General features: G+C 37.7%; 1 protein-coding gene across 3 annotated transcripts in view; it reads left to right on the forward strand.

Annotated features, from left to right (window-relative positions):
- The window catches only part of LOC139951395 (protein C-ets-1-like), a 41,442-nt gene that overhangs the window by 13,197 nt on the left and 5,298 nt on the right, over positions 1–22,947 (forward strand). For all 3 annotated transcript variants that reach the window (XM_071950277.1, XM_071950276.1, XM_071950278.1), the window contains 5 exons: positions 11,084–11,200; positions 12,869–13,069; positions 13,798–13,935; positions 16,709–16,996; positions 21,738–21,932. In XM_071950277.1, coding sequence (XP_071806378.1) covers positions 11,084–11,200; positions 12,869–13,069; positions 13,798–13,935; positions 16,709–16,996; positions 21,738–21,932 — 939 coding nt within the window. The remainder of the gene's footprint in view (positions 1–11,083; positions 11,201–12,868; positions 13,070–13,797; positions 13,936–16,708; positions 16,997–21,737; positions 21,933–22,947) is intronic.

Consider the following 22,947-nt stretch of genomic DNA (forward strand, 5'->3'; position numbering starts at 1 on the left):
GAGGGTTCTTTTGTTTGTCAGGGGGTGAGATCACCCTCTGTAAACAACTGGCCATGTTTGATAACAAAAAGGCTGTAGTGATTATCTCAGTTTGGCAGGAAGCTTTTACTTTACTGGTCTGTGGCCCCCACACAATGGAGATGACCTCCGAATATTATGTAACTGCCAAAGAAAAAACCCAGGAGCTCATCCCTCCCTTGTATTGGTTTGAAATTTTGTTTTTGTAGTCCGTTTTTTTTTTTTTTTTTTTTTTTTTTTTTGTGAGGTTTATGGTTGTGGACAGTTGGGGAAACATTCTTGTAACATTAATCATAACTTGGCACGATTATAATTAAAATGTCAGAATTAATGATTTCTTGTTCATGAGTCTGACAACAGCGCTGCAATCATGTGTAACAGTCAATCATGACTCACTTTTTTAGGGATCAGTTGAAAAAAGTGAGGGTCGAGGAAAAAGGATGAAGTAACAGAAAGCATTAACACAATTTAGTGTTAAAGGCAGTGGCCACTAATTGGTAATTACTCAAAATAGCTATCAGAATAAAACCTCACTTGATAATAAGTAATGGGGAGAGGTTGATTGTATAAAACATTGTGAGAAACGGCTCTCTCTGAAGTGACATAGTTTTTGAGAAAGAAGTAATTTTCCACGAGTTTGATTTCGAGACCTCAAGTTTAGAATTTGAGGTCTAATGATCAGATGAACTAATGCAATTCAAGATTTTTCCAAGTTTTTCTTTTCTTTGATTACTATCAGCTCGACTTGTAGCGTTTAACAAGAATTGAGTAATCACATTTTACGATATCACCTTGGATTACTTACTCAGTTTGAATAACTTTACCCAGTATTGTGCACTTAATTGCGTCTTCTAAGTAATGCAATACTCCATTAGTACGCTCTGCCTTTGCACAGTACAAATTGCCCCCTGAGTTGATGGCCAATGAACTGAAGCTTTGTCTAGTAGCTCCGCCCGCCCACCCAGGCTAATATGCCCTTATAAGGTGAGGTGAACAATGAGAGAGATTATGAATGGAATATGCAAATGAGTTTCTGTGAACTGGGAGTAGTGGACTGAAGTGTGCAAAGTACAGCGTTCAGAGTTTGCGTTAAAGGGATGGCTGGCTGTTGAATTAAAAATGCAGCTGCATGAAAGCCTTTTTCAGTCGCCTAGGGGACTCATTCCTTTTTTTTTTCTTCCTTTTTTTTAATCAGGTTTTGAGACAAGTTTTTGTGTTAAAGGTTATATATTGGTAAATTTTTGTTTCTAATTAGAGTGCACATTAAATTTCTGTTTTTTGGGGGGCAACCAAACGTTATGCAAAAAGACATGGGGTTGAAGTTTTTGAGAAACGCTTTGAAACAGTTCTGTTTGATCAATCTAAAGCTTTGTTTAAATTCTACCACATTCAATTCATGGATCCATCGGATAAGCAACGTGTTCCTTTAAGGTCTTGCAGCAAACCTGAAGTTATGAAAAAGTCAAGGTAGTGGTAATTTTTAAGAAGCGCTTTAAAAATAAAGATCTGTTGGAATATTCTTTGGATCGTTTGGTCGACCAAACAATCTGCTTATTGTACTAAAGTAAAAATAAAAGTTTATAAAGACAAAAGTTTGTAAGAGCAACCTTCACGGTTTCCGAGTAGCCAGTCTGACTACAAAACCAGAATCGCAAGAACATGTAATCGCAGACCAGCTATCAAAAGAATCAATCTGTCGCAAGTAACGCGTTCACTCAAGTATCCACTGTTGGTGCTTGCTGGTCTGCGACTTTGGTCGTTGTGGTTTTCTGTGAAGATATGACAACTATTTTGCTTTTCAGGGTGGACTGGTGGTGTGTTTATTTTTTCTGGGAGTTATGTTTGTTTGTGATAATATTGAAATGCTGTGTGTTGTTATTGTGTGTGGGTTGTTTGTTGATTTTTCTGGAAAGATGACTGTTAAGTTGGCAATGAGCCAGTTTATTGTGCAGGAAAAGGTACACTGTGTAAACAATTAAAATAACAGACAGCCATTTGTTTAGAGAAACAACAAGATATGTCAGGGGTTGTTATCTTCTCTTGCGCTTCGCAAATACTCAGCAAGTTTAGCATTAGATGTAGCAGCTTTAGACCCTTTAGGTAGCTGTCACTCGGAACGTTACTGGTGCGCCTGTGGAGGCCTGTTTTTGAAAGGGCAAGGGCACCAAGGCATTTTCTCCTTGGTAAAGGGCATCTTATGAGGAAATTGTAGATTTCTACTTGAGCATTTCACCAGGGGGGCATGTCGGTAGTCACCTTTGTCGCTTCTGTGAAATATCACTGCCTGTGAAAGGGCCTTTTAAAGGCAAAGGACACAAGACTTGATTTCTCAAAGCGATCAAAGTCATTGTGAGACGAATTATCAGTATCACCATAGTGATTTGTATTGTGACATCACACTTTGCTAAGCAACTACAATTGATTTGCAGTAAAGATCAATCTTAGCTCTTTTCTGAAATCAGCCCCACCGCTTTAAACATGTTCCAACCAGATGAAAAGTAAGCCCTGAAGAGCAGGACACTCTCTAGCGAGTCAAGGCGCTTATTTTGCGCTCTATTAAATAATGGATACACAAATTCACAAGTGTTGATTCAAGTGCGTTGTCACTGCTGGGCTTTTGCCGTGTCTAAGAAAATCAGCAAGACGTCAGTCGGCAGTATGCCTCAATCGTCGTAACCTGTGTTTTCCCTCTGAATTGCGTCATTCATTCACAAATTGTCTAGACGATTCAATCGTTTACACCAATTTCATTTCATTTGATTTGTCGTTTAAAAAGTGCAAGGCAAATTTAGATAGAGCGAACACAAATTATAGGGAGGTATGCATGTTCATTTAGTAATCACTCCTAAAATTAATGGCATTTTAACAACTTACTTAAAGGAACACGTTGCCTTGGATCGGTCGAGTTGGTCTTTTAAAAGAGGGTTTGTAACCGTTTGTTATAAAATGCATATGGTTAGAAAGATGTTTTAAAAGTAGAATACAATGATCCACACAAACATGCCTCTAAATTGCGTGGTTCTCCTTTTACCTCGTCGACTAACACGGTCGGCCATTTATGGGAGTCAAATTTTTGACTCCCATAAATGGCCGACCGTGTTAGTTCGCACAGTAAAAGGAAAACCACGCAATTTCGAGGCAAATTTGTGTGGATCATTGTATTCTACTTTTAAAACATCTTTCCAACCATATGCATTTTATAAAAAACGGTTACAAACTCTTTGAAAAGACCAACTCGACCGATCCAAGGCAACGTGTTCCTTTAATGTTAAAAATACAGCAGCTTTTGAAAGCATGTTGAGAATCATGTCACTTTGAAATTCTGTGGTCATGGAAAAATATAGAAGTTTTTATACTCAAAAATGTAAATATAAGAGATGTATTGTCTGACCTTCTTTGAGTTTGTGTATTCCAATTACTGGTTACTCCTGCCTGGATATAACCGCTCCAGATTTTTGTCCATATCTAAAAAAAAACTACCTTTTGAAATTATTTTTTTAGCAGCTAGTTTGATCATAATATCGTCAATTCAAACAATTTACTGGTTCAAATAACCTAACATACTTTGTCTTTAAGAGTTAGCATTGATTTGATTTTGTTCAAAGTGAAAAAATCTTTGTGACTTGTTGACTGAGGTCAATTTTTGAGAGGTACAAATATTCATCTGCGAACGTGTTTTTCCCCCTGAAGATGCAAAAAGCAAAGAAACCTGGATGATATTAAGCTATTGCTGCTGAAGACTCAAGAGTCCCTTTTGGCCAAAAGTGCCTTCGTTGTCATGGACATGTTTCTTAAAGGGTTTGGGTACTTTTTGTACGACACAAAACACAATGTCCACATTTTACATTTAAGTTACACGATTTGATGATAATGATGGTGGAAAGCTTCCCTTAAAGACCCTGGATTGGTAATTGTCAAAGACCAGTATTCTCACTTGGTGTCACATGTTTCAACATATGCATACAATAACAAACCTGTGGAAATTTGAGCTCAATTGGTCGTTGAAGTTGCGAGATAACTATGAAAGAAAAAACGCCCTTGTCACGTGAAGTTGTGTGCTTTCAGATGCTTGATTTCAAAATCTCAAATTCTAAATCTGAGGTTTCGAAATCAAATTCTAGGAAAAAAACTTCTTTCTCAAGAACTAATTCACTTCAGAGGGAGTCGTTTCTCACAATGTTTCATACTATCAACCTCTCCCCATTACTTGTTACCAAGTAAGGTTTTATGCTAATAATTTTTTGAGTCATTACCAATAGTGTCCACTGCCTTTAAATTATTACTTGCTGAGATGCTGTAGTTTTTGAGAAATAAGTAAAAAAAGAAGTTACTCTCTGGAGCTGAAAGTTGTTTTAGCATGTTGTAAAACAAATAAATTACATGAATCTTATGCAAACATTGTTCTGTGACAGTGATTTTCATTTTTCTCTCAAAAACTTGACTACAACATCTTCAGTGAGTAGGGATTCATATCATTGGCAAAAACCTGATCTACAAAAAGTATTAAAACCCTTTAAGATGGATCATGGGAGACGAGTGTATGCAGGAAAAGTACTAGAGACCTGGCTCGCTCGGTTAGTGACCTGTAAACAGGGGAGATTGCCTCGCTCTACTGGTGCGTAGTTTGTTGAAGATTGCGAATGATTTTAAGTGAATTTTGTGAGTGCATGTCTCTAGGCTAACCAGTAGATTCTGAACATCTCTTTCTTATTTTCAATTTCGGTTTCCATTCTTGTTGTAAGGTTTTGGCACGGACAGAGCATAGTTACTGATATCTTTGCTGAGAAATAAAAAATCTTTTCGATTTCGACATAAAAGAGGTTGCTCAACTGGGGAAATTTGGACTGTGGGTAACTGATTAAATAGAGGCTGGAAAGTCTATTCGACTTAATTTTAAGAGAGAAGCAAGAGGTTGACATGTACACACATTGTACATTTCTATAATGAGGCGTTGCTTTCTTTAGCAGAATTTGCTATGAGAACTACTAAGTACAATGTCTAGTAGAAAACAAAAATTAATGGAGGGGGACATTTATACAGCCAAATGACACTCTCTCCAGCAGAGTTACAACCAAATTTTGCCTTCACAAGAAAGATGTCTTAGAATTATGTATAATAGCGACTTTGTTGTGGCGAGAGGACCTTGTCATTTTAGCACAGAAACCAAACATACTTCCTCATTTCCATGGCAACAGTAATTACAAAATTCCTTTCATTGCGAAGTGTGCTGACGAACACACCTGACTTTGATGAGGCCCTTTTCCATCGAGATCAACATGGGCTACATAAAATAGCAGATTCCCTAATGATAGCAGGAAGATTGTTCGAAACTATTGGTCCAGCTATACTGAAAGCTTTTTGACCCAGAACTTTGTTTGCGAGGGGAACATTCAAATGAGCGATGTGACGAGTATGGACCAAAGAAAATGTTGAGAAGTGTAATGTGACAGGGAATTGAAAAGAATCTAGAAGTAGTTTTGTCCAAGCATTTAATTTCAACGAAAAGAGAAAGTTTAGAATGAAGGCGGTCTCTGATCGCTTACCAATGAAGCTCCCTGAGTGATGGCAGGCTTACATTTGTGTTAATTCGCTCTTGAATTGAAGGGGCACATCAATATTCCTCTTGTACATGTAAGGGGGCACTTGTATGAGGATGTTTACCGGTATTTGTATTGTAGCAACTTTGCAAAGGGCACTATGGCAAGAACACAGGGCACCAGCAGCCGATTTCACGACACGCTAGGACTAATCCTTCCCGAGTTAGGACGAGTAACTTGTCCTAACTTAGGATTTTTCTTAAGGTCTGCATGCTACAGTGCAGGGCTGAGACTCGTCCTAAGTCCTAAGATTAATCTTAAGTTAGGAAGAGTTTGGTGAAATCCACGGCTGGCGTATTGATGGGAGTGTCATGGGTGATTTTGAGGCCTGTGATCACCGATGGTGTGATATATGTACACTTCAAGGGTGTGGAATGGGCCGAGTGTGCTTGTAATGATTACATGTGTAGAAAGCAATGCTGTCCTTTACATAACCCTGTAAGTCATCTAAAGGTTATCAATAATAGCATCATGAAAGTGATAAAATTCACAATTTTTCTCTTCCTTTTTTTTATTGTTGCAACATTGGATAATTTCCGGTGCCCAATTATTATTGGAGTTTGGACGCCCTAGGCTGAAAAAAATTGTATTGTGTCCAGGTGGAGTCCTCAACAAATGGAAATCGCAGAGCGGAGTTGGAAAACTGGGAATAACAAATGAAATGCTACAGACACGGATCATAAATTTTGAAGGGGGTTCTTTTTTTATCCGGTTGTGATTAGGTTGTTTTTATTTCATAAAAACATGGAGATTTTAGTTTCTGTCTGTATGGAAACCATTTAATAGCGATATGTGTCGATGAGTTACATATACAGCAAACCATTCTATTCTTCATTTTTGCACAGAGTCCTCCTGTTTTGAAGAAAACACTTTTTGAGTGTTTTCCTTAATGCCAAAGCAAACAAACAACCTGCCCAAAAGGAAAAAAAAAAAAAACCCTGATTGCTTTGCTTATAAAAATACAAAATTAAATTAACTGGCTGGATTTTCATATAAATTAAAGATCAAGCATAAATATACTATGCATCATTTACTCAAAAATGAGAAGAACAAAATCTTATTAAAAAACTTCTGCCCTTTTTCATTGAAATCAGCACTTGTTCAAACAATAATTGACATTCATTTAAAGAAAAGTTATAAATAAACATAAGGGGTATGATATCTACATCTCATTTTGTGATCAATTCTGCACTTTATCTGTAGGAGATTTAACAGAGTTAATGTTGAAATTAACATTTTAAATCCATCTGTTTGAAGTTTAACTTATGCTGTTTCACTTATGCTGTTTGTCGTGCCCTGGATTCTTAAATCCAATCTATATTCCTATCTTGTGGGTGTTTAAATCTACGGTAATAATAATTATACTCAGTCAACTGTAGTGGTTTATGGAGAACTTTTGTGTGCCAAAAGTCTGCCAACTTGTATCGTTTATGTTGAACTTTTTGCAAGATAAAAGTTCTGTAAGACTCTAGTGGTCTGTAGAATTTGTGGTAAAAAAACTGTGTCATGTTTTATGGCTGATGTTGAACTTTTTGTAAGAAAAGTTTTTGTAAGAAAAGATCTGTGGACTGTAGTCTATTATTGGAAGCTTTCACATAAAAAAACTTAAATCACTTTGATGGTTCACTTTTAGGTGAAGTTTTGTAGGGGAAAAAAAAGTTTTACAAATGAAAGGAGGTGATGAGTGCTGTTTGCAAGCTTGCCTGACTGTATTGGCATTTTGCCAAAATGGTGTCCCTCAATGATTCAGCAGTTCTATTGTTTCAGATTCTAGACTTGATTTAAGTCCCGTTCGCGTGTGAGCAAACAAGCTGTATAGCTCTGTCAAAATGTGCCCACTGCATGTACTAAGCCAAGCAAGGCACCATTTTCTTTTTTTACTTAACGGCCCTACATAAAATCTGCCCAAAGTTGTCCAAACCCTCCTGAAAATGTGAACAAATTTTGATGAAAATATTACCAGATGAGGGTATGAATCTTTTAACAAACAGTGGGTTTATATAGAACAATGACCGGTGTCATTGTTCGGCTGATATTAGACTGTAATATTTTGGCCAAGGTTTGCATTAATAACCTTCCTACTTAAAAAGTATCCAGTCTGGGTTGATTTTCTATCCTGCCAAAAATGTCACCAAAGGGGCTAGAATTCTTTCAGGTCCATTTCAGAGATTGTGTGTTACTCTATGACCCATGTAGCCCGTTACAGCTGAATGCTTGGAGGAAACACTACAGTTATAGACCGGAAACTCAAGGCGTCTCTGACTCTGATCAGTAAAAGTGTTAAATATGAAACGTACAATACGACAAGTGTTTCAGGAGTGGATTTTAATGAAAATCTCCACCAGACCACGGAACTTGTATCTAAAAACATTCACTGAGCTGGAAACACAAGTCAAATCCTATTATTCTTTTGCTTGTCGTTTTTCTTTTTTATCACTAACTTGCTCAAAACTTTTAAGAGACCATTGCAAAGTTTTTTTACCTGTTTTTGAGTTGAGGCATGGAGCAATAAAGTTGAGGAGAAAACCTAGAGTCACATGGCTTGTTTGGTTGTGATAGTTACAAGCCCCAGTTTCCAAAGCCAAATCTTGCTTTTTAGAAAAAGTGTTATGCTAAAGTGCTAAGCAGGGCCCAATTTTATAGAGCTGATTTAGCACAACAAATAGCTAAGCACGACAAACTTATGCTTACCTGAAAAAGTTTACCAGCCAAACTACCACCTGACATGTACATATCTGTACGTAGTCTACTTCTTGTTCAGTAATCTTTTCTTATTTTTTTCAAAGCGATGACAATTTTTGTCCTGGCTAGTGTACACAGATTCTTAGTATTAACTGAGGAATTGTTCAATTAAAACAATGACTTGTTTGGTAAATGTAGGCAACCATTGTGTTGTTTTGATACTATACATGTTCACTCCCTGTTAACCTGGTCTACTTTTAATTGACTGATGACTGACAGAGGGATTTTTGGAAAGAACATACGTGTATTGTGGTTTTGAATGTAGTGTTCACTTTTGATTACTACGCACATGTAATCTCTTTTAAATCTGACAAACATAGTGAAGATTTTCCTTTTTCGACAATGGATTCCGGGAGGTCTGGAAATCACTGTTGTTGCATTGAAGTTTTCATTTAAGAAAACATTTTCTGAGTTGGCAACCCTAAACATCAACAACTTGTTTAAGTAATTGCTGTCTTCATTTCAAAGGAAGATACTTTAGAACAGCTTGTTGAATCAAAACTCGTCTTGATTGCCAAACTCAACAAATCAACAACTAGTTTAAGTAATTGTTGTTGTTTTCTTATCCTGGGGTGGTACATGCATGCTTATTGTGTTTTTAGTGTTTGATTAACTGTAGTCTCTTTAATCTGACATCAGAGTAAAGATCTTCCTTTTTTCGACAATGGACTCTGTGAGGTCTCGAAATCACTGTTAGTGCATTTGTTGATTACTAGACTATCCTTTCATGCAGTTTTCATTAAGAAGTAGTTATCTTTAGAAAAGCTTGTTGAATATAAAATCATTCAGTTTACATCCCTACAAATCAACAACTACTTAAAGCAATTGTTGTTGTTTACATGCTGCTTATTTGGTATTGTAATGAAGTGTTCACTTTTGATTAGCCGTAACCAAATCTGACAAAATAATGGAGTAAAGTTGCTCCTTTCGACAATTCGATTCTGTGAGGTCTAGAAATCACTGTAAGTACATTGAGGTGCTATGACAAGACACTTTTCTTTGGAAAAGTCAACAACTATTTAAAATAATTGTTGTTTTCCTATCCCTGGGGTGGTACACGCAGGCTTATTGTGTTTTTGAATGTAGTGTTTACTCTGATGACTGACAGACAGCCTTTGCCAAGTGTACCAGTTGCACCATTCATTCATACAGTTTTCAATAGCTTGTTGAATCAAAAATCTCTAAGTTTACAACTCTACAAATCAACAACTGGTATTTAATTAAAGTAATTGTTGTTGTTTTCCTGTCCTGGGGCGGTACACGCAGGCTTATTGTGTTTTTAAATGTACTGTTCAGTTGTGATTAGCCGTAATATCTTTAATCTGACAAACAAATAAAATTCCTCCTTTTTTGATGATTCGATTCTGTGCGGTCTGGGAATCACTATTATTGCATTTAATACAACCCTACAAATCAACAAAGTAGTTTAAGTAATTGTTGTTGTTTACTTTAATACCTCGGGGAGGTACATGCAAACTTATTGTGTTTTTAAATGTAGTGTTCACTTGTAATTAGTTGAATCTCTTAAATAGAGTAAAGATCCAACTTTTTGGATGAATCAATTCTGTGAGGTCTGGAAATCACTGTTAGTTATTGACATTTGGAAAATGTAAACAGGTCATTTTGTGAATCGGTTTCCATCCAAAGGGGTACTGTTCAGGGGGCAGTACTTGAAGAGTTCTGTCATTTAGGGCGGCACTTAAAGGGTGCTATCATTTAGGGAGCTCTTGGTTTCTTCACATTGTCATCTGATTGTTGAAGGGGGCTGTTTGAAGTCTTCAAGTCATACCCAATTACTGAAGCTGTCAATGTGGTGTCTCATATCATGACTCTATCATCACCAACCATTGTTAGATGTGGAGTTACTGTTAAAGGGGTGTGTGGGGTAAATAGGGGATAGAGGGAGGCCCACACACAAACACCTGTTTGCTTGCGTGTGGGGCGATCTCTGTCCCTCACGATGAGACATCACAGGTTAAGTCCCCCACCAAACCCCCCCCCCCCCTCTCTCTCTCCATACCCCCTTTGGTGAAGTTTGAAGGAAAAGCTAGAAGTAGAAACTGTGAACAAAAGTCAGCCCTTTTCCTGAAGGACGTGATGACAGACGTGTCCAGCAGTCATTCCGCGTTTGAGTCATTTTCAGGGATGTTCGCAAATCGGGGAATTGGATTTGTACTCGGAGAGGCGTTTTTATAAAAGGAACGAGGCAGAGATACAAAAAAAAATGGTTCGGGAGCTGGAGATACTTTCGATTGATTTGAAGACTATTGGCTTCATGAGTGGTAAACACACTAAGTGCTGCTGCTTTTTAAAAATCCTACGGGCAACCAGTCTGTTGGGATAGTGAATTCTTTCAAATTTGCGGAGGCGTAATTTTTCAGTAACACGTTTTTGTTGGTTTAGTGTTAAATTTTAAACAGGAAATGTGCAGTTCATTATACTTTTAGTTTTGTACATTATTTTTCATTGTTTCAGATTTGATTGGGGGAGTGGTTTTCATGGGTGGGTGCATTTTAAACATTATTCCTAATGTGAATTTGCCTGCCAACTTAAGATTAATCTATTTTGTTGGAAGGTTGAATCAACTCATATCTTTTCTGGGAGGAAAAGAAACTGATAAATTGTCACGGAAGTGTGTGTGTTGTTTAACTTGTTAACCTCATATTTATTTGTTCGTTATTCATTCCTTATATATTTTTTTTTTTTTTTTTTTTTTTTTTAATTAGATTTGCACCCGGCCGTGCCGCCCCCAACACCGGGCACCAATGCGTTGATGAATGCATGTCTGCGAGAAAGCTTCAGTAGTTTCCACAAGGAGCAAGACAGACTCGGCATCTCGAGAGGTGAGTTATCTTTTCAAAACCAGTTCTTTACCCTCTATTTTTCACAACGAACATCTGAAATATTCAAGTTAACATTCATTAAAAAATATATAGATTATACACACCACAAATGTTTACTTTTTTTCGACAACTGTTTGTTAATTAACCACAGATGATTATGTTTTTGTAAAGAAGATTTGTCACCCCACCACAATTTCCATTTTGCCACATTTTCAAATTTGAAAGAGCAAACATCGGCGAGATTGCTTTTTTTTTTTCTTCAAAGAGTAGGCCTTACCGTGGCCGAATGCGATGTGAAGTGTCTCTTATTTTGTTCAATCAAAATTGGATTTAATACTTTATCCTCTTGGTGAGACATGGCTCAGGTGGAACCTCCCTGGGGGGGGGGGGGGGGCTTCCAAATGAATATCGTTAGATGGATGTTCCCAATTAGCATTAACATCCACTCTGAAGTAAAAAACAACCTGTAGAACGTATTTTATAATGTACACTTGTAATCAAGATTCCGAAACGGGAATAAGTAACTGTGAATAACATTTCACAATGTCCTTATACTCTTGCATAGAGGCTCTTGGTATCTTAAAGGGAAGGTTTGTCAACATGTAAATGTACCTCAAATTAAGATTCCAAAACAGGAATACATGTAGGTAACTCGTGCTAAAACGAAGCATTGTGCTTCAATCAAGATTCCGAAACAGGAATAGGTAACTTTGCATTACATTGTACAATAGCCCATTGCTAAACTCAAAGAGCAACTGAAGCATCTTCCTTCGATCTAGATTCCGAAACAGGAATAGGCAACTGTGCATTACATTGTGCAATGTCCCTTTGCTACAATGAAGCATCTCACTATATTTTGTAGGAGACAAAACACAATATCCACGGCAGCCCTGTTTGCCTTATTTTGCTTTAAAGGGCAAGAGCACCAAGACATTTTCTTCTTGGTAAAGGGCACCCTTTGAGGAAATAGTGAATTTCTACTGGAGCATTTTAAGGGCACCAAGGCAATGACTAAAGTAGTATAATGCATCAGACCTGCCAAAGATTTACATTAAACTTACACAGCTTGAAGATCAGTGATGATAGAAGACACAAATAAGCCAGGGTGATTTTGATGGTAAATTTTGTATACGGTTTGACAGTTTGGGAAACAGTGAAGACACTTTTTAGTTTAGGTCAACTGCTGTTTAAAGACAGTGGACACTATTGGTAATTGTCAAAGACCAGTCTTCTCACTTGGTGTATCTCAACAAATGCATAAAATAACAAACCTGTGAAAATTTGAGCTCAATTGGTCATTGAAGTTGCGAGATAATAATAAAAGAAAAAACACCCTGGTCACACGAAGTTGTGTGCTTTCAGATGCTTGATTTCATGACCTCAAATTCTAAATCTGAGGTCTCGAAATCAAATTCTTGGAAAATTACTTCTTTTCGAAAACTACGTCATTTCAGAGGAAGCTGTTTCTCACAATGTTTTATACCATCAACCTCTCCCCATTACTCGTCACCAAGTAAGGTTTTATGCTAATAATTATTTGAGTAATTACCGATAGTGTCCACTGCTGTTTAAAGTGTGTTTAATTTTATTCTGAAACTGCAATGTACATGTAGGCCTAATGCTTTTTAGTTTTATATTAAATTTAATGTACATTTATTTTATCGACAGATCCAACACAATGGACAGAGTGCCAAGTGGTCGCGTGGGTCCTGTGGGCCATTAAAGAGTTCAGCCTTGAGGGCGTCTCGGTGGCTAACTTCCGCATCGCGGGTCATGACCTCTGCGCGTTGGAGAAGGTCGACTTCCTCAGTAGAGCGCCCCCGTTCATGGGGGACATACTGTGGGAACACATTGACATGCTCCGTAAGGGTAAGTCGCCTCGCAAATCATCTCTCTGTTGAAATGCTTTTTTTGTTTTGTAAAATATCTTGTCAGAGAAAGTGCAGATTTTGTTTTCTAAGGTGCCCATGGCAAGGAACATAATTTCCTTTGGAGACAGCAGAGTGGGCTGGGTAGAGAGTAAAAATATAACCCATCCAATAAACCATGGCCGCAATCTGATAATTCCTGGAACTTCCAAAGGGCTGAAGACCTTTTCCCAATTTAATGAAGCTGCTTAACTACATAAAAACAGCTAAGCATGAATTGAATCATTCAAGCACCAAGGCATTAACCAAAGGTCTTGAAGGCGATTGCCTTTTTTTGCTTCCATGAAGTACGCACATTACCTGATACATTTTACAACTGTGATAATTAACTTTTGTGATAATCAACTTTGATATTTTCCCCTTTTTCCCACAATTGTTTTAACAAAGCCACATCAGGGATGCTTCGTTTTTTGAAAGGGCAAGGGCACCAAGGAATTTTCTCCCTTGTAAAGTACATCATAAATGAGGAAATTATAAGTTACTGCTGGGGCATTTCAAGGGCACCAAGGCAATGGCCAGGGGGCACAGAGGCAATCACTTTCAGTGCCTCTGTGCAGTATCAGTCCAGCCACATTACTTGGTTTGTTAGTTTAAATGGATACATATTTCATTTATTTTACCTTTGAATTAATTAATTATAATGCACTGTTTTTTTTTTTTTTTTGGCAGAATGTACAGCCCCTCCGCCCCAGTCAGAGCCCCTCCCAACTGCCACAACAACAGCAACCACAACACAAGCAGACATCAAATTGGAGTCAGTGTACACGTCAAGCTGTATGCCGCGATTCGACGACTTTCTTGGACAAGGTGAGAGAAAAATCATTTTGGGTTGGGTTTGATGTTTAGACTTAAAAAATAAAACAAATTTCTATTGTCTATTTTTTATTTTATTTTATTTTACTTTTTTATAAAAATAAATTTCTCACAATTATACCTCTTGTTTAATTTTGTTACTTTCTCAAAGCGGGAATTTGTATATCCAATTTCTTGTTTCATTAGACAAACTGGTCCCGGACAATGTTAAAATTGTAAAATTAAAACTAGTTTATTCTTTGGTGTGCTTCATTTTTAAAGTTCAGTAGCATTAGTATACATGGGAAGTTTAACTCCATATTAGCAAAACATAGAAACTTAACTCCATAGTAGTAACAAAGAAGTTAATACACTCTTGATACAGTGTGTAAAGTTCAGAGCTCTGTATCAGTTACAAAATTAAAAAAACGGAAAGCCAGTTATCTCCACTGGTCCAGAATCTCTGTCCTTGCCCAAATCATCGCCAGCACACTACCACCGCTGTAGCCTCACCTGCCAATCACTGGCACGGCCATGGGTACTACCACAGCCACCAGCTCTTCCCTCTTCCTGTGGTGGAGGCTGAAACACCGATGTCTGTTATCTCTACCACCTTACCAACCCTGACTTCCTGGACGTCACTCCAGATACCAGGCAAAAGAAGAGGGAACCAGTCGGATCACTTAAAAAAAAAAAAAAAAAAAAAAAAAAAAAACACCAGAAGTCACTACCACCAGATGGGAAGTTAAGTTTGTGTTGACCGGTGTGGGCGTGATACCATTGTTTAGTCCCGCTGTGGTAGTAAGCGAGAGTTGGTGGTGGATCAGTTGGTTCCCTTAGCTACATTGGTGTCATCAGGCAAGGATTTCCTCCTGCAGCTCTTCCACTAATAGTGTATCCGAACAGAATAATTCCACCAGTGAAACAATCGTGAAAACAACCATTTTGGATTTTGCGGTCGCAAGCGGAGAAGATTTGGTGATTGAGTTTTTGGTAGCAGCTTCCATTCAGGAGTTGGCATTTTACACAATCTGCATACTGGGATCGTCAAATTGTAGGGCGTTTCTGCACCACAATCTGTTCAAGGAGACTGGATAGTGCTATTTGGATCTGGTGTTGGGTTTTTTAACAACCAAAGCAGAGTGATCGGAGAGACAGCATAAAAGTTGTTGGTTTTAGTGGAGGTTGGAGTGAGAAAGGTTTCCGCTGTGGTGTTTGCGTAGCGTGTGTGTTCTGTTCATGAATGGTTTTCCCAAATCACTACATGGAGACAAGGGTTGACAATTTGACGCAGAGTAACTTTTTTTAATATCCGGATAATCGATGTGATAGATCACAACTGCCTTCCTCCCTGCTCGGACTCGCATTCTTTTTGGCTGGTGACCAGCATCTGCTTTTCATCTTCCCTCTATTGTGTGGAAATTAATGTGACGGGAAACCATTGATGAGAAACATCATCTGGGCAGCTTGACTTCGTTTGGGCGACTTCTTTCACTCCCGTCTTCTGTAACTTTCATTGAATAACAAATGGCAACTTGAGATAACACCTTTGAACTCTCAACTCTGACCGATCCGATAATACATCAAGTGACACAAAAATAAACAGGAGAGGAACCATTGTTGTTTTCCCCAAAACTTAGCGAGTTGTTGCAAACTGAGCCATTCCTTCGAAAACTACCATCTCTCGCAATAGCAATATTACTGGTCATAATGACGAGGACGTAAAGACCAGAAAGAATTTTTCTACCTCCAATATATTTGTTTTTTGGTGAAGCGCAATATTATTTTTACCAGCAAGGAATATAGTAAGATACGAAAGTTAAAATCCAAATGTGGAATAGCTTACTTAGGCAACCACATGTAACTCGAAACATGGAGTTTGATCTAGGTGAGTTTAAAGACATAAAGTTAAATTGTTCTTCCCGAACCAAGATCTAAAGTGGTGATGAGACTAACCTAAATGGGGTGTTTGTTTGTCTGTTTGTTTGTTAAGATGATCTTCCCATCAAAGGAACTTTGGCAAACTCCCACAAGGGGATACATACATGCCAAGCTGCCAATTGCCAATTACTCTCATAAAAACTTTGGTCGAGTTCATTGAACAAATCAAGAAATTGTGATTCAGTACACTAGACGACAAAACTTATTGCAGATTGAAATATTTATTTTTTTTGCTGTATCCCTGAATGTGAATCCTAATTCTTTATGCGATTTTGTTTTCATTGATGACACGTCATTTTGTCCACTTCCAAGAACAGGTTATTAAAAGTGCAGGCCTGATACTTTACAGAGGCAATAGAGGCGTTTGCCTCCATGCCCCCTGGTAATATTGCCCTGGTGCCCTTTTTCTAGTAGAAATTTACATTTTCCTCATAGAGTGCCCTTTATCAAAGAGAAAATGCCTTGGTGCCCTTGCCCTTTCAAAAGCGAAGCCTGCAAGTGGAACTTATTTTGATGCGAACTGAACTGTTAATTTTCTTTGTCGTACCCCTGTATGCATCCAAATTCTTGACTCCTTTTTCTCTTTTTCTCATTGTGGTACCCGCTGCCAAAACATAGGATTCGAACTGCCTCTAGCTACCGGGCAATCTCGGTAGTCTATTTAGTTGGTAAGACACTGCTCTAGAATTGCAAGGGTCGTGGGTTCGAATCCCACCCGAGTAACATGCCTGTGATATTTTTTCACAGGACTTGGGGAAAGTACTGAGTATACAGTGCTATCACACATCGATGTATGGGTAAAAAAAAATATAACAAAATTAATATCCATTTTCTTTCTCAACCCCAGCATTCTCAGTGGAGCAACCGCAGGCGGTTCCCGTGGCAACGCCTCCGACCACTTTCAGCGATGGCATGTACCAGATCTCGGAGTCGCTTCAAACGCTTAACGAGTTCAACGCTGAGGACATTCTCAACATAAAGCAGGAGGACCCCGGGAGTAGCTCGGACTACTACAGCCTCGAGCCCTCACCGAGCTCCGGTAACTATCTGGAAGCTGCCACACCCGAGTTCTACAACAACCCTATGATATTCGATCCCAACACGTCGTACTTCCAGAACAACAACTACAGTAAAAGTAAGTATGGTTTAATTTTTGTTTCATTCGCCTGCAAACTTAAAAAAAAGATTGCGCTACTCAACGATATACACAACAACAACAAATCAGAAACCTTTTAAGAAGAATAATATACAAACATTTGGGGTTGAACTTTGCCAAAAAATAAAGTACTTGTTGCTTGATTGAAAGATGATTGTGAGACTCAAACTCAACATTTGAGCTTCATTCTTTTGAGAAAAAGAGGTTGTATTGGAAAAAAAGACAAGACCACTTGACGTATAGCAACAACTTTATCAACAAAATGAAGTACTCTTTGCTTGATTGAAAGATATTGTTGAGATTCAACATTCAACTTCAACATTCAAGATTCAACTCAACATCTGAACATCACTCTTTTCAGACAAAGATGTTGAACTGAAAAAAACAAGCCACTTGACTAACATAATTGGCCTTATGCCTGTGAGTATGTGGTCCAATGTAGAATTTGAGCCCTGTGATCAGGGCCCATTTTCATAGACCTGCTAAGCACAAAAATGTGCTTATATAGCATGAAATTTCTTCCTTGATAAAAACAGGATTACCAACCAAATTTCCATGTGTTGCATATTGCTTGATACTGGTATTCAGCTGTTGTTTGCTTATCCTGAAAATCATGTGGAAATTTGGTTGGTAATCCGATTTTTATCGAGGAAGAAATTTCATGCTTTTAAGCAAATTTGTGCTTAGCAGCTCTATGAAATTGGGTCCTGCCTGAGCTGTTTTAAGACCCTAATCGAAACCTCATAGCAAGATCTTCAGAATCTACTCCTTGCCTCCATACAGAGTTATTTGTTATCGCATTCATCTAGACGATCGATCATGTCGTATAAACGAACAAACGCCCAACCCACCCGTAATGAACGTCTGATGAGGACTTTGTGATGTTTGTTTCAGTACACACACGCAGAGTTTCATACGTTTGCACGTACTCAAACTGGCCGGGCACGCACGTACTACACGCACATGTAGCTTGACTCGTCCTGGAAGTTTTCAATTAGCGTTGGAAGCGACCCTGCCCAATAGAAACCAACGTTTGGGAAGTTTTTACAGTGCTCTCTTGCCAAAAAAAGAAATTTCCCTTTTTTGAGTCATCATGCTTAGGTTATCCCATAACAACTTCTCATTAGTCACAGTTTTGTGGAAATGTTTTAGCTGTGTGAACTTGTTGAATGACTCGGGAAATGTTTCTTAGTTTGTTGTGAAAATTACTAAAATAATTCATATGCTAGTTGTTAAATAAGAAAATATATATATATGAAGGTATTATACAGGGTTGGCGAGGATAAAAACAATGCTTAATTTTAGTATGAATGAAAGATTGCTGATGATGAAGTTCGTACTTGAACTGAATGAAGTAACATTCAAGAGTTCTTTATCTGAAAACCTTACAAAACGTAACTGCTGACTTCGGTTACAAAACCAAAATGAAGGACACTGTGTTTACATTGTGCAGGGTTTTCCAAGATTTGTTTGTGACTTACACAACAGATTATTCATAAGATTGGACAGTTTATTAAAAGATTTGGATACTTTTCCAAAATGTCCATAGATTTACATTAAACTTACAGGGTTTGAAGATAATGATAGTGGAAAGCTTCCCTTCAAATATTACTAACTGAGGTGCTGTAGTTTTTGAGAAATGAGTAAAACAATGTCATGAAATTACGTTTGTAAATGATTAAAATAATTTTCGTCCCATGAGACGAAATTATTTTCATGACATTGTTTTACCCATTTTCCAAAAACTACAGCACCACAGCACGTAATATTTTCAGGGAAGCTTTCTACTATCATTATCTTTATACTGTGTATGTTTATTGTAAATCTGTGGACAGAGTGTTTTTTGTCCTGCAAAAGTTACATAGACCCTTTGATTCACACAATATGAACATTGTCTACAACTTATTTGTCAGCTCTCAACACCCAATCCTGTATAGTTTGCTAATAGTTATGAATAGTTAGCAACATGTAAATTTGTTTACTTTGTATGATTTGTTTTCCTGTTTTAAAGGCAGTGGACACTATTAGTAATTACTCAAAATAATTATTAGCATGAAACCTTACTTGGTAACGAGTAATGTGGAGCTGTTGATAGTATAAAACACTATGAGAAATGGCTCCCTCTGAAGTAACGTAGTTTTCAAGAAAGAAGTAATTTACCACGAACTTGATTTCAAGACTTCAGAATTAGAAATGAAGGATCTGAAAGCAGAGCAAATTCAGGTGACAATGGCGTTTTTTCTTTCATTATTATCTCGCAACTTTTCATCCAATTGAGCTCAAATTTCCACAGGTTTGTTATTTTATGCCTTTGTTGAGATACACCATCCAAGTGAGAAGACTGGTCTTTGACAATTACCAATAGTGTCCAGTGTCTGTTAAGCAAGAGGAACAGATCAAAGACTTATGTGGGGATATGAACTTAAAATACAGACTTTCTGTAAATTGTGCTGTACATGTTGTGTGTATTATTATCACTTTAAAGGGTTGTGATACCTTTTGTAGATCAAGATTATGGCCATGACATGAATCCCTACACGCTGTGAATGAAATATATAGTGAATAATATAATTTACATTTAGGGTTTCAGCTTTTTAAGTTTTTAAGAAGTGAAAATCACAGAGCAATCTTTTTCAGGAGAGTTGCATAAACTCATTGTTCATTTTGGCTTAAAAATGTTTGTGTGAATTTGTTTTTCAAAAAAATACGACACCTTAGCAATTTATGTAAGGGAAGCTTTCTACCATCATTACCTTTAAACCGTGTAATTGTAATGTTAATTGATGGACATTGTGTTTTGTGTCCTCAAGAAAGTACCCGAACCCTTTAAATGCAAATCTGTGGACATTGTGTTTTGTGTGGCACAAAAAGTACCCTTTAAAGCAGCATCGAGCAGGTTTTTCTTCCGAATAGGAAATGACATCAGTCCCTAGCTCTGACCACAGCTTTCCTCTCTGTGATGTGGAAGGACTGTAATAATGGGCAGGATGTCTCAGGCTAGGGCTCCCTTCCTGTTCAGTGTGCTTAATCAGAAGAATTTTAAAGGGAAACTGCCTCAGTGTTGTCGGGGCAATAGTTTAGACATTTATTTCAGTATTGGTGCATGTAACAACAAACAAACGTATCGAATATAGTTTAAGCATTACATACCAGGGGAAAATGTGAAGCATAGAAGTGCTTTTAAGATTTGCCCTCGGTAAATAATAAAGAGTAATAATATTGACAATTTCTTATACTGCTCTACACAAAGACATCAAAAGTTCAAAATGCTGAGATGTGTCGTTAATTTAGAACAAGTAGGCTACATACAATACAATACAACACAATACAACTTTATTGTCCCTGCAACATCTACATGTATCTGCTTTTTCGAGTTGAAGTGGGAGGATGTTCCCAAGATAGCCCGGCAGTCATGTCTGAAATGGAACCATCAAATTTACTTTCTGGTGAAGTTTGCGGCTAGCACCATTTGTTAATCTGGACGTTCGGTTTTGTGTCCCACAAATATTACCCAAACCCCTTTTGAGTAGGGTTGGTGGTGAAAATAACTTGTGGTTAACAACTCAACGTTTCAATCTGTATGCTCGAATCGTCTGCATGAGAAAGATGAGAGGATAATTACCAAAACGTTGAGTCTAGTCGCAAACCAGCGGTACTGTAGACCTTCATCGTGGTGCGTCCGTCTTGATTTTCTCCCATTCAAATCAATGTAGCCAAATTGAGGCTGACAGAAGAATTAGTCTGGTTCCTTTTTGTGCAATGAACATTAGCATCCATTACTGTCGTTGGATACAGGGAACATGACCAAGATGGTGGCAGCATTACAGGTCTACAGGAGGGGAAGCTCAATGCATGTTGTGAGATAAGGTCACCTTTGAAAGGTGTACAGTGTATATAAATTGAGCTTAATGTACACACTTAGTGTCATAATTTAGACCAGATGTTTCAGCTTTGTTGTGGACTGTCCCTTTAATATATTGATAAAGTGCAGGCATGTTTTGATTAGGGAGTGAAACTTAACCAAATCAATAGAAAGATGTTGTTAATGTGTACAATGTGTTTAGGAAGTCAGTTTGTTGCCCTACATGTATATTGATGAACAAACAAAAAACACGGCATATACTAAACACTCTCAAACAGATGATTATAAATATAACAAACCCGGGGTTAAAGGTCATTATTAGTATGGTCTCCTGTCCGTCTTAACTAATAGTTTGTGGTAATGTATACAGGGAACAAGGCAAAATGGTTGAAGGAGTGTTGCACTGCAGAGACAAATTGCCGATTGCAAATTAGGAACACCGGGGCGAACCTCTTCTCTTAGCACTTATATAAGCGCACTGGGTTTCTTTTGCGCTAATTACACAACGCACGGTGGCTTCCCTTCCCATCCGAAGGACGAAGCAATAATGGTTAAGTGTCTTATAGACACAAGTGTCATGACCAGGACTCGAACCCACACTCTACCGATCAGAAACACTAGAGCTTGAGTTTGGTGCTCTTAACCGCTCGGTCACGACATGACAAGTGAAACTCTTGCATAACACAAAACATGAAACCAATGGCATTACGTCCCACCCATTCATAACGGTTTATGTCAAAAAGCTGACCTGCACTTGTTTTACCAAGTAAGTGTTTACGCTCACTCATTTTTGTAGGAATTACCAAAGGTATATCCTAGCGTTAACTTAACGATCACTTTTGTACCGTCTCATTTCAGATCACTTCGGAGGTTTCGATAACTTTGAGAATACAAGCACAGGGTACCAGCAGGTCCCCATCTGCAAGACACTCTCCGAAAGCTGTACCAGTTCAGAACTCAATGGACTCGTACGGAATGTCACAAGAGCAAACTCTCCCTTAGAGACGCCATCCAATCCGGTCATTCCAGCAGCTGTCCTTGCTGGTTATTCAGGTAGACATGCTCAAACTTATTAAATCAATTGAAGAAATATAGTTTTTATTTTTTATTTTTTTTTATTTTAGGGTGTTTTTTTATTTCGTTATTATCTCACAACTTCGATGACCGATTGAGCTCAAATTTTCACAGGTTTGTTATTTTGTGCATATGTTGAGATACACCCAGTGTGAAGACTAGTCTTTGACAATTACCAATAGTGTCCACTGTCTTTAAGGGCTTGGGTATTTTCTGTAGGACGTGAAACACAAGTGACACAGATTTATTGATAATGATGGTAGAAAGCTTCCCGTAAAATATTACTTGCTAAGGTGTTTTTGAGAAATGAGTAAAATAATTTACTGAAAATAATTTTTGTCTCGGTGAAGCATAAATTAGTTGAGCATGTACAACGGATTTACGGAAAACATTGCTTTTTGGTTTTCACTTTTTTCTTAAAAAAAAACCCACAAGCTATTATGCTGATTATGCTGACATGACCAACAATTTGCTTCTGAAATTGGTTCATGTTGCAACTTTTGAAACTTTCTGCACTTATGTCAAAATAATCATTTAAAAAAACGCAACAAAACACAAGCGTACAATTATTCACTGGTGAACTAATTTAGTGGACAACTGAAACTCTTTCTGATTAGTTGACATGTTTTGTCTTTTCACTACCTGGGAGTCCAAATTAAAGAAACACAACAACCAACCAAGCCAAACTGTTGACCTCTTTGCTATTTGTCAAGGGAGATTATTTTACTATTCATATATTACTAGAATTCTCCTTTCAAAATAAAAAAAGAACACACACTAAATAAGACTTATAATATTGGTTCAATTGGAGTTGATCCGTTGTTTCTTTTAATATTCATACCCAATTTTCTCTTGTTTACGAGTTTGGGGAGATGATAGACTACAGGATTATGCTGCTTGATTAAACGAACGGCTCCACAGAGAAATAAATCTTTAGATGTTTGGTGAACACATGGTTTTTGCCCTGAGGGTTACTGAGGGGGTTAACATTGTG

The sequence above is a fragment of the Asterias amurensis genome, chromosome 19, assembly GCF_032118995.1.
Source record: "Asterias amurensis chromosome 19, ASM3211899v1".
In the NCBI taxonomy this organism is placed as follows: domain Eukaryota; kingdom Metazoa; phylum Echinodermata; class Asteroidea; order Forcipulatida; family Asteriidae; genus Asterias; species Asterias amurensis.